Genomic DNA, 13,140 nt, shown 5'->3' on the forward strand with positions numbered 1-13,140 from the left:
AATATTGGGTTAAAGTTTGATCAGTGGGATCGGTTTTAAATCTTTTCTGTTTTGATTTTCCATTTTCTTAAAAAGCAGTGCAATGTACTGCAATACCAGGCCCATTCCATGTCTGGTATAATGCAGCTGAAGCCCAGCGGGTATAGCGTGGGCTCACTCATTGAACACTTGTATGACTTGCATGAAAGGGTTAAGATACTGTATAAATCACATATATATTATGTCTCCTTTCAGCCGGATCCCGCGGGGAGAGACATTGCCATTCTTCCGTTTCTGGAGCATTGTGAGAACACTCACATGACAATTTGGCTTGGAATTGTTTATGCCTATAAAGGGCTTCTTATGGTAAGTGAGGTCAAACTAAAAAGTTAGTAGATGTAAAATGAATGTGCGGAGCAAATTATGATTCCCTATTGATTTTTATAAAACTAGTCATCCTGTTTTCCTGCTATTTTTAAATTAAACATCAAAAAAAGTTCATCAGTAAGTTTGTTTAACACATTTAGGCTAACTTCACGTGGGCGAGCGCGATACGGGGGACGTGAACCCCACCCCATATCGTGCTCCCCGCCATGTGAAATACCAAGGGATGCGAGGCATTTTTATGTGAAACAGCCTTGCATCACTCGGGGATGTAGGGAATCCCCCGCCGTGGCTGTCACGGAAGAGGATTGCGGAGTTCCTCCTATTGCCTCATTGAAAGAAATGGGGCTGCGATGCGAGATCACACAGCCAGATAGAACATTCTGCGATTTGTTTCTCGCATAGCATCACGGTGCCATGTGGGGAAACACCACTCATGGGGTTCATGTTTGTGCATCTTAAAATGTACAAATCTCACACTATTTTCTTGCCTGTTTAAAGCTGACCCAAGTGCATTCATTTTCACTTTGCTCACCCAATTCAATTGTCTTAAGACTCCGATGGGTTGCTATGGCACCCAAAGGCTTGAATATGGCTCCTCCAGGTCTGCCAGCTAAAGTCTGTGTAGCTGAGTTTCATAGACTTCATAATACACTGCTATACTAAAGTATAGCAGTGTATTATAAGAATGATAAAAGATGGTGAGATTCAAGTCCCCTAGTGGGACAAAAATAACAGGGACAAAAGTATAAAAAAATTGTAAAAAAGTAAAATTGTTGAAACCCCACCTTTTCCACTTTACTATTTGAATTTTTTTTTTTTTAGTCAAGTTAGTACATTATATTCCCTGCATGCTGCATGCCATAAAACAATACAAAAAAACATGGTGAAAATAGCTAATCTTACCTTAAAAATAAAAACACGGATCAAAAAAATGGTACCATTAAAAAGTACAACTCAGAGCTCTTTTACACGAGCGCCGTCTGCGTGCAATATAGCCGTATACACTGGGTTCCAAATGCACCCATACAGACCAATAGGGCTCATTAGTATGTAATAAGCAGGAAAATAGAACACGCTGCGCTCTTTTTTACGCACGTTACACACGCAATAAATATACGCAAGTGTAAGTGGAACAATGGAAATCATTGTACTTTCAATGCCGTCATTTACCACGTATTATGCATGCGTATATTGCGCATGTAATGCACAATGTGAATACCCTGATATCAGTAGATATCACGCTGTGCAGATTCTACAATATCATTTGGACGCACTTTGCAATTTGTAAGTTATACAGAAAAATACATTCAAATAAACTAAATTAAAGTACCGTATATGCTCGAGTAAGAGCCGATCCGAGTATAAGCTGAGTGAATACGTTTTACCACTGGTAAAACTTATTGACTCGACTATAAGTCTAGCAAACTCGAGTATATACTAGGTTAAAAAAAATCCGCAATACTCACCTCCCAGCCGCCGTCTGTGTCCCTAGCGCAATGATCTCCCCGGCAGTGCAGCAAGCTGCTTCAGACTTCTCCCCGCTCTCATCGCTCTGCTCGGTTTTCAATTCCCCCGCCGTCAGTGCGGTGTAAGTAAGCGCTGTGATTGGATTGAGCGCCAGCCTGTCACAGCCGGCGCTCGATAAACCAATCACAGCCATTCAGTGAGGTCATTCACTGAATGGCTGTGAATGATCGAGCGCTGGCTGTGATTGGCCGGCGCTTGATCCAATCACAGCACTTACTTACACAGCGCTGACGGCGGAAGAATTCAAAGCTAACCAGGAAGATGACAGCAGGGAGAATTCTCAAGCAGCTTGTGGCACCGCTGGGGAGACCATCGTGCCGGGGACACAGATGCAGATTGGGAGGTGAGTATTGCAGGTGGGTTTTTGTTGTTTTTTCGAGTATAAGCCGAGGGGGGCTTTTTCAGCATTAAAAAATGTACTGAAAAACTGGGCTTATACTCAAGTATATACGGTAATATAAATATTTATTCAAAATATAATACAAAGACTCCCAAGAGATTCTGGAACCGCAGGGATACCTTCACCCTGGACGAAGCTAAGGGAGAAATGTGCACGTTGGGGCGCAGGGATTTCCAGATCCTCGGTCATGTAGTAACACTTGTATATGCATGACATTGAGCTTGGTTGCTCCTATTGTAGGTTTATATAAGAATGATTTTCTTTGGCAACTCCTTATATGTGTGACCGGAGGGGATAGATTTCCCTTGTATTGATGCTGCATTTTACCTTATGTCCTGTCTTTAAAATGCGTTTATTATACAGTGGTGCCTTGGGTTAAGAGTTTAATTTGTTCCATGACAGAGCTCTTAACCCAAAACACTCGTAAGTCAAATCAATTTTCCCCATTGAAATGAATGGAAAAGCCATTATTCTGTTCTGGATCGCAAAGCTCTCCCACTGATTTCAATGGTGATGGCGTTGCCCCATTGAAAGCAATAGGATGCCGGCACACCCTTAGTGACTTTTGGGGAAGGGCTTTAAATATAAGCCCTTCCCTGAAAAATCATCCCCAGCTGTAGTAAAAAAATTATTTAAACATATACTCACCTGTCTGCCGGGGCCCAGGCGCGTCTATCCGCCACTTGTTCTCCCTGCACTGCTCTGAAGCTTTTCAGAAGGTGGGGATTAAAAATGCAGGGAGAACAAGCAGTGTCTAGACATGCCTGAGCCCCGGCAACGGCGGACAGGGGAGTGTATATTTTTTACTACAGCTAGGGAAGATTTTCAGGGAAGGGCTTATATTTAAAGCCCTTCCCCGAAAATCACCGCAGGGGTTGCGGGCAGGCCATTGCTTTTAGTGGGGCAGCTGGCAGCAGTGGCGGCTCCATTGAGAGCAAGGCTTGTAACCCATGTTTTTGCTCTTAAATCAGAGCAAAAATTCAGGAGAGAGCCTGCTCTCAAATCAAAAAGCTTGTAAGCTGATGCACTCTTAACCCAAGGCATCACTGTATTTGAAATTCTCAATAAACATTGTTTTAATGATACATTTCTGCAGTCCTTTTTGGACATTTTTGGGTTTGTTACAAGGGTAAAAAAAATAATAGAAACATATTTTTTTAAAAAGTATTTTATTTGTCTTTTTTTCCCTTTAGTTGTTTGGTTGCTTTTTGGCCTGGGAAACCCGGAATGTGAGCATCCCAGCACTGAATGACAGCAAGTATATAGGAATGAGTGTGTACAACGTGGGCATTATGTGTATTATAGGAGCCGCAGTCTCCTTTCTCACCAAAGACCAACCCAACGTCCAGTTCTGTATTGTGGCTTTAGTCATCATATTCTGCAGCACCATCACACTCTGTCTAGTTTTTGTGCCAAAGGTAAGTTATTTCATCTTCTGCCTCTATATATCATGTCATTTTGCTCTGTGATCATTTTTTCCTTTCAGCCTTTAATATGCAATAACATGCAATGCGTTGTGACCTAGATTTCCAATGACATGTTAAAGACCAGTAAAGCTCAGCTCCCATTCATACAATTGAGTGTTAACCTCTACAGTTACAATCTAAAAAGACAGAAAATGTCAGAACTGCATCACGACACATGAAAGTCATCATTAGTACTTTATCTGGGCTTGTTACACTAATGGTGACAACATCCATTACTCGTAAATCCATCAATGAACTCTTCTAGCATTCAGGGAATCCTGACTTGGGATGCATTCCCACTTATGGAAAACGGCTTGCAGTTGAGACTCTGCCCAAGCCATGGCCGCCAATAGCTGCATGATCATACTGACTTTATTGACAAGATCATGCAGCGATCGCCTGACACGAGGGGTGGAGTCTCAGCCACAATCGGTTTATGCCGCTAACCCCAAATCTTACTTCCCTTTAATGAATTGTCTTATCTTATTTGGACACTTATTTAGGGCTTATTCCGACATGCGTATATTGGCCGTGTTTTCACGCCTAGCGGATATACAATGTCTCTCTCTGTAGGGGGAGGAGGCAATGCACTAAGCTCCTGCCACCTCTCCACCCTTCACCACTATTTTCAATGGCTGACCTTAGCTCCACCCCTATCCCCCCCCTGCAAACAGTGATGAGGGGCGGAGAGAGGGTGGGAGCTCAGTGCACTGCTCCCAGCTTGGCCCACCTCTTCCCCCTGCAGAGAGGGATAGCATATATCAGCCAGGCATGAAAACCAAGCCAATATAAGCCCTTAATCTGTCTTCTTACAATGTTCTTGTTAACATTTTTTCTTCATTATCCTTTATCCGTTGTACCATCATACATTTTTCTTGCTGCTACTAAAATATGAATTTTAGGTAATGTATTATATGATGTACAGCCATGGGCTAATTACAGGTGCAATCAAAATTATTCAGCCCTCATTGCAAATTAGGTTTATTTACCAAATCACATACTTTCAGCTGTTTGCAAAAAAAAAGGGCTGAAAGTATGTATATAATCCCTCATAAAAGCACACATTTGCAAATCAGGTGTTGCCTCAAGAACACCTGATGCAACTAATCAAGGCCTTCAATAGTTGTATCAGGTGTGTTTGAGGTAAAACCCATCAAATACCGGACTGGCTAGGGATTTGTTAGCTGTGACATTTGATTGCATGTTAGAAAAATGGTTAGGTCCAGAAAGTTTAGAAAAAAGATCATTCTCTTGCACAAACAAGAAAAAAGAATACAAAAATATAACAGAGCACTAAGGCCAGTGGCACATGACCGGATTTGAATTGTAGAATCCGCGATCATCACCCGCGCAGACGATCCGCAGTATTCTGTATCTATTGAAAGAATAGAACATTTGCAGGTGTACAGCAATTTTGATTTCCGTGAGCGGAAATAAAATCGCAGCATGTTCTATTTTTGTGCGGACTTCGCACGGACAGCTTCCATGGAAGCCAATGGAAGCCGTCCGACCCGCAGCCTATCTGCAATTGACATTGTCAATAGGTCACAGGTAATCACGTCATTATCTAGCGGAAAATCAGGTACGCGGGGTTTTGTGCAGCCGGCCTGAATGTTCCAAGAGATACACTTGGAAGAATAGTTCACAAGTTCAAAATTAAAAGGCACACTGGCTACAGTGCCTGGATGTGGCAGAAAGAGGAAGCTATCAACAGCTGCCAACAGATTCCTGAAGAGGCAGCTAATCAAAAACTCTTAAGTGACTAAAAAAGACCAGCAGCCTGACAGCAGGCACTGAGATTTTAGTTTACACGAGCGTGTTTACATTTTGCTACAGCAGCGTGAAAACCATGCTGCTGACATGCAGGAATTCTGCAGTAAACAAGCTGCTCTGCGCTCCGTGGAGCAGTCCATTTACATGTCCGTGCTGCAGGCAGAGTGCTGCCGTGGCTCCTGTAGGCGAGGTCAGCATCATGGTCAGCACTGCAGCACGGAGCTGACAGGCGAGTTGGCAGTCGCTGTCCTATCTTTTTTACCAGTGCAGATTCTGCACTGATAAAAAAGCTATGTGTGAGCGCTTCCATAGCAATCTACTGGTTGCTATAGAAGCATGGTTTACACACTGCAGCGTGTAAACCAAGCTCATGTGCATGAGGCCTAAGTTACATACTAAAGGCTGAAGGTCTTCATGCCAGAACCCCAAGACATAGACCTCCACTGACCCACAACAAAAGAAAAGTTGGCTCCAATATGCCCAAAACTTTTTAAAAATTCCAGGTGTTTGGGGATTCTCTTCTGTGGAGCAATGAAACAAAACTAGAACTTTTCGGGCCTATAGGTCAGTATGTCTGGAGCAGTAAAAGTGAAGCTTATGCTGAAAAGAACCCCCTGCCTACAGTGAATCATGGCGATGGCTCAGGGATGCTCTGGGGCTGATTTGCTTCCTCTGGCACTGGAAACCTACAGCTTGTGGAGGACAAGATGGATAGAAAATCTTTGGTGGGATGTGAAGAAGACGGTTGCAGCAAGCCAACCTAAGAATATTACTGAACTGGAGGCCATTGTCCATGAGGAACGGGCTAAGATTCCTCAGGAACGCTGTCAGGGGCTCCTGTCTGGTTATGCATCACATTTGTAGCCGGTCATAACAGCAAAAGGGTCTCTACTAAGTGCTAAAGACACTTGTCATAAAGGGGTTAAATAATTCAAGGACTGCAGGAGTCCTTTTTGCAGGAGTCATTTTTGTACATTTTTCAAATAAACCTAATTTGCAAAGGGGGACAAATAATTTTGATTGCCACTGTATGTGTGACTCCATGTTGTAGCCGAGCCTTCCACTGCAACTAGTATGAAGAATAATAGATTAACTTTGCATTGCTAACTCCCATGGTGCTTGTGGGCTGTTACGTTGCTGTTATTACTACAGTATAGATGTGGTTTGTTGGTTTGTGTTTTAAATGGACACAATGTATGAAATAGCAACTTCTACGAGATCGATATACAGATTGATACCTCTGGAGGAGTAGGGTGTGTGCATTTTTGGTTACAGCTGAGAGACTAATCGGAAAACTAAATTCTGCAACTCATAAATGTCCAAGGTTAGGGAAATGTGGTTGAAGCACCATGTTCATTCAGTAGGAAGAACTGCTCGGAAGCACATACTTCTGCTCTGAGAAATAAAGCACTATGCAGATTCAGTGGTGTATTAGGTGCATCACAGGCCATGGGCTGCACATAAAACTTGAACTGACGGAGGCAGAGGGACCCCGAATTTAAATACAGCCCATTCACAGACGAGTCCCCTAAAATGTAACCTTTATTAATATCAAATTAAGTGCTACAGACTAACAAATAACACAGACAAAGCACAGCATATAAGTATCACGGTTGGAGAACCCGTTCTCCACAACCTTCCCTATGGAAGGATCCCTAGATCGTGGATTGACTCAGCTTGAATAACAAGTCACCCCAATCCAAGCAGAGATAGTTACTATGATAGAAGATAGCTAACACAATTAATACACTATATAGAGATAGATTGAAGTTCGGGAATTAATCCCTGACTCGGAATGGTTGAGCCAAAGACAAAGTTAATGAGGAGGTTCAAGTGGGTTCAACGCGTTTCTGTTGGACTTACAACTCACCAGGAACCTAATTGTCTTGATAAAGATGGATTCAAGTGCTACAAGATCGTATAGTTCATATCGAAAGACTGCCTCTTGGACTGGCGATTAATGTTCAGAATCACCCACCCAAAACAAGGAATGTGATCCCAGGAGGAACAATCTCCGCCTCCTAAAAAATGCCAAGTCCAATTAAGAAGACAGATTCACGCTCAGACAGATGATGTCCTAAAAAGGACCCTATGCTACCTTAAGCTCCATAATAGGATTCCCAGAGGACACAATAATCCCTGGGTTCTAATACAATCTCCTACCAAGGGAACAATCCCCTAACCAAACAAATAGCAAAAGGAGAAAAGTAAAATAGTAGCATGACCGCCAACACTGATGGTGGAGTGGCGGTCATATGCAGGGCTAGAGTTAATCTGGTCTTATATAGCCCATGCTAAGTAAAGTCCAGTCCGAAAGGCGGATATCAGATGATGTCAATGATCCTGCCTCCAAAGGAGACAGGTCCAATCAGAGCCTGTTGCTATAGCATTCAGAAAGCATTGATAAGTGGGAACAATCATCCAGAGAAATCTATTGGTTGCCCCTAAAATCAGGTGCCCACCCTGAATACACCCCCCAATGCAACCAATCAGGCATATACACATAGAGGTGGAGAGCGGTAACCCCTAGGGTGAAGTATTCCCCCCATCAGCTACTACCTACGGCTGATGCTGTGCTCCTAGCAATGTCCCATAAAGCTAAGCAGCAATAAATGATTCACACTGTGAGGGGGGACCCATACACACATCCCTTATGATAAGGAGCCTCCAGACATAATACTTACACATGTGGATCATTCTGTAGGGCTCAGACTGTAATTACATTGTGCCCACTGGTGTTGGTCATGCTGTTTATTGCATCCCCGCTCCCTTTTTTTGCCCAGGTCCTCAATGATGACACTAATCAAGAAATTGGAGGGAATAATACTAAATAGGGGTTATAAACTGCTAGGGAACAACTTGTCAAGGTGTGACTCTAATGCCAAATAAAGCCAAGCAAAACAATTCCAAATATGGGAGGGAATCATGATAAGAGTCCCGCGATGTCAGGGACTTCAAAACCAATATGGTAATGCCATTTAACAATAAATTACATGAAGTAATCATGCTGTTGAGAACTTCAATCTATCTCTGTATAGTTTATCAATGGTGTTAGCTATCCTCTATCATAGTAACCATCTCTGCTTGGATTGGGGTGACTCGTTGTTCAAGCTGAGTCAATCTATGAAACAGGCGCTAATAGGAAATTGGAAACACCTGATTTATTCCTACATAAACTCTGGATCCTGGCACCTTTGCTTTCAGAATTAACCCTGATACATAGCATACAGCCAGATTCCAGTAGGACACCTCTCTGACGTGGGGGTTAGAGACAATCCAGCCAGGGAGTTTTTTGCTTGGGATTTTCCTCCTACTCCTTGAAGCTATATATTCCCATCTAGGGATCCCTCCATAGGGCATGTTGTGTAGGACGGGTTCTCCAACCGTGATACTTATACGTTGCCCTTTGTCTGTTTTACGTGTTAGTTAGCCTGTAGCCCTTGATTTTAATTTGATATCGATAAAGGTTACATTTTAGGGCACTTGTCTGTAAATGGGCACATAAAACCTGGGCCCTCCTGACAAATCTATAGTAAGTGCAGTGACCCAACCGAGTGCAGACCAACGGCAGGGCGAAAGCTGGGGCGTAAACAAGGTGGTTGTCAACGGTGGCCTGACCCCCCCCCCCTCCTTCCCCCCTTTCCTCCAACTTAGGGAATCATGATTTATGCCACTAGGGCCACAAACAATAGTTTTTCGTGACGCCAGTCCATATTTGGGTAAGAACCCATTCCAGACAAAAGAATAAGCCCAAATTGGGATAACTAAATACAGCAAAAACAATGAAAGTCGTGGTTCTTACACTCTTGGGAAGTTGCGTGGTACGTCAGTGCTGTTGCGGACGATGGGTAAGTAGTCCAGGAGACAGATTTTAGATGAAAGCAGTTTTTAACTCTTTATTACAGAGGAGAGAGGGAGCTGCGGAACGTTGCAGCAGATACACAGTTCACATTCGCTTGTAGTAATTGCTGAATCACATTGACTTGAGGTAGAAAATAACTTTGAATTACATTAGTAGACATTGCATTGAAACACTATCTCAGGGAGCCTGTGGCAACACTTCCAGCTTTCATCCCTGGCTTTGACTAATGCTTTGCAGACACATTATTGACTTGCTTCTTTCTCCTGTGCTCTTCTGTTTCTCTTCTCCCCCTCTATCTCTCTCTCTCCTCAGCTCACACTCCAACAAAACTTCACTTCTGTTCCTTTCATCTCTAGCCTTTCCCTCTCTTTCTTTCCATAATTATTTTGGGCTCATACTCACACTTTGTATTCTTCTACCCACCACACTGGCTTAGAATAGAGGATTTCCTTTTTCTCCCCGGGCTCCTTCAGTCTCTCTGGAGCTGGCTGGACTTTAGATGAAACTCCTTGCAACTCCCCGGTCTCTATCTCAGGTTCCTCTGGACTAGATTCTCTCCCAGCCTGGACTAGACTGCCTAACCCCGCCCATTTTGCACCTTTTATGCTCTCTGCACCAACCAATCCTGAGCTAGGGCCACTCTAACTGCCCAATCCCTAGGCCATTTTAAGATGATTGACTGGGTGAGAGGGGGTTTGGTTGCATTCTACTGACTCACACATTGTTAGATAATCCACACGTCAACAATTAACTCTTTATTGAGCAAACACACCTACTTCCCCATAATCAAATATATACATACAAAAACCATCCATCGTCTCCTCAGAATCTACCCATTTAAAGTGCAGCAGTGAAAGAAGTGCTGTGGGACCCCATCTCTGGGGTAGTACATCAGCACTAAGGTTCATTTTTCACAGATAAAGTATGTTTAGAAAAAAACATGTTTCGCATGTAAAAATTGTGTAGCCAAAACCGCATTGCAAAAAAAAATTGCTATTTCACGATAAACGCCACATGCAGTTTTGGCGCACGTCCCTCCATGTGTGAACCAAGCCTAATATGTTCCTTCATCTGTCAGCAGCTGAAAAATACTGAACCAGATATATTTTCACTTCTATACCAATTATGCCTCCGTAGGTCTTATTCCCACGATGTGGTGAGTGGGCTTGGTGATGGGAGTCATGAGGCCAGTGAACAGTTCGAGGGTAATCTGGGATACACTGACTAGCTGGCTAGACAAAGGGGCAAAATTTGAAATGATTTGGGTGTCATTAAGCCAATGCATTACCAGAAATATGCAGTAGCTTCAAATCCTACTACTCACACAGCTCAGAAACATGGCTGTGGACATGGAAATGAAACATCAGCCGACAACCAATTTTGCAAGAACAAAAAAAAGTGTCACTCTGAACCAATCCCAATGAGACACTTCAGCTCCCACCCCTTCAACACTCTATCTAACCCCCCCATCATTGGTAATCAATATCAGATCCCTTATCATAATATATAATCAATATCTGACCACTCATCCTCTTTTGTAATATTTATGGGAGTTCCACTTTACTATCTATAATCACTATGTGGCCCTCTATCATCATCATTACCTGTAATGACAGATCTGACCCTCCTTCACTAACTATAATCTATATCTGACCCCTCATCATCACCATCGTATCATCATCATCTTTAATCTATATCTGACCCCTCTTTACTATCTTCTATATCTGACCCCCCACCATCATCATCATCATCCATATCTGACCTGTCTTCACTATCTATAATCTATATCTGACCCTCCACCATTATCATCATCTATAATCTACATCTGACCCTCCTTCACTAACTATAATCTATATCTGACCCCTCCGCATCACCATCATGTGTAATATATATCTGCCCCCCTATGATCATCATCTATCGTAATCTGTATCTGACCCCTCTTCGCAATCTATAATCCATATCTGACTTTCCTTCATAATCATCTTTAATATGTACTTGACCCCCTACCCCTACCAACCCCCTAAAAGGGGGAGGTATCCAGGGTCAGGAAAAAATGAAATCTGATCCAAATAATGGATATTGGACAAAAACAAAAAATATTGATTTCAGTCATTACAAAGCAAGTATGTTTGATGACCAAAATGTCACCAAAATGCACCTTTCTTTAATTCCAAGAGAAGGTCATTAAGGCCCAATACTTGGGGACCAGGAAGGGGGGAGCCCAGGACTTCTGGAAGCGAGGGTACGTGTATTGTACCAGGGCAACACTTTCTACCTTCTACTGGTAAGAAGGGAAGGACCCAAAATAGCTTCCAAGTTGTTACAAACGAGTGATAAGGAAAGATACCATTAATCATTGTGAAACTTGCCCCTACACAACCGGCCTGTGCCTCACAATATCCACACGTCCCGGGAACTATAATCGTATTATTGCATTGAATCGCCATTAAGTGTTTTACGCTGATGGACTCAGCACAGTGTAGACATAAAGCCACATGTCGGTCCTTCCCTTCTGAGCCCAGCCATGTGCCCCAACAGCAGTTTACGTCCACATATGGGGCATTTCAGTGCTCGGGACAAAATTGAGTAACACATCATGGGGTGCTTCTTCCCCTTATGTCCTTAGCTAAAATTACAAATATGGGTCTAAATCAACATATTACTGAAAACATTGGAATTTTTTGTTTTGAAATCAACTCAAATGTAAAAAAAAACCTCCAGTAGGGTCAAAACACTCACTACACCCTTTGATGAATAGGGTCAGTTCTAGGGTGTTTCAAATGTGTGGATATCTCAGGAGCCATAAACACTACATGGGGTCTGAAAATGATTCCAGCAAAATCTATATTCCAATAGCCAAATGACGCTCCTTCCCTTCTGAGCCCTGCCACGTGCAAAAACGGTTTAGACCCACATATGAGGCATTTCTAAAAACTGCACAATCCGGGTAATACATCCAGAGTTTTGTTTCTCTGCTAATCCTGCCGTCTTATAGAAAAAAATGGTTTTAAATTAAAAATCTGCAAAAAAAAATGGAACTGTCCTAATTTCTAGGGCATTTTTCTTTAATTACTGTGAAAGATCTAAAGGGTTAATAAACTTCCTCAATGCCATTTTGAATGCTTTGAGGGGTGCAGTTTTTAAAGTGGGGTGGATCATAGGGGATTTCTGATATATATAAGCGATTAAAATCCACGTCAGAACTGAATTGGTCCTTAAAAAATCAGAAATTTGCTGGTAAATGGGAAACTTCTATACTTTGTAGAGTCCTAAAAAATAGAATAACACTTAAAAAGTATTGCAATGTAAAGCAGGCCTATAGTAAATGTTAAAAATTAACCATTTTGTGGTGTATGACTATCTGTCTTAGGGCTTATTTCCACGAGGATTTATCGGCCAGCGTTTTCACATCCGGCCGATATACGCTTCCATCTAAGTAGTCTCCCCTTCCCCTCCACTCACCACCTCTCTGCCTCTATCCTCCACTCCTGCATTTGCAATGGGAGGGGGCAGGAAGGGGGCAGTGCTAAGCTCTGCTCTGTCCCGCCCACTCCAATTGCTGGCTATGGACAAGAGGCGGGGGCTTAGCTCCTCCCCCATCCCACCCACTCCCATTGCAAACCGCTCGGAGGGGAGGAGAGAAGCAGAGAGTCGTTGAGTAGGAGGGCCAGCGTATATCGGCCGGGTGTGAAAAACCCGGCTGATATACGCTTGTGGGAATAATCCCTTAGAAGGAGAAAAATTCT

General features: G+C 42.9%; 1 protein-coding gene across 1 annotated transcript in view; it reads left to right on the forward strand.

Moving 5' to 3' along the window:
• Window positions 1-13,140, forward strand: part of GABBR2 (gamma-aminobutyric acid type B receptor subunit 2) — a 581,362-nt gene that overhangs the window by 532,416 nt on the left and 35,806 nt on the right. The window contains exons 14-15 of the mRNA XM_066578831.1: window positions 235-345; window positions 3,487-3,711. Of these exons, the coding sequence (XP_066434928.1) occupies window positions 235-345; window positions 3,487-3,711 (336 nt within the window). The remainder of the gene's footprint in view (window positions 1-234; window positions 346-3,486; window positions 3,712-13,140) is intronic.

This window comes from Eleutherodactylus coqui, chromosome 9, assembly GCF_035609145.1.
Source record: "Eleutherodactylus coqui strain aEleCoq1 chromosome 9, aEleCoq1.hap1, whole genome shotgun sequence".
NCBI lineage: Eukaryota > Metazoa > Chordata > Amphibia > Anura > Eleutherodactylidae > Eleutherodactylus > Eleutherodactylus coqui.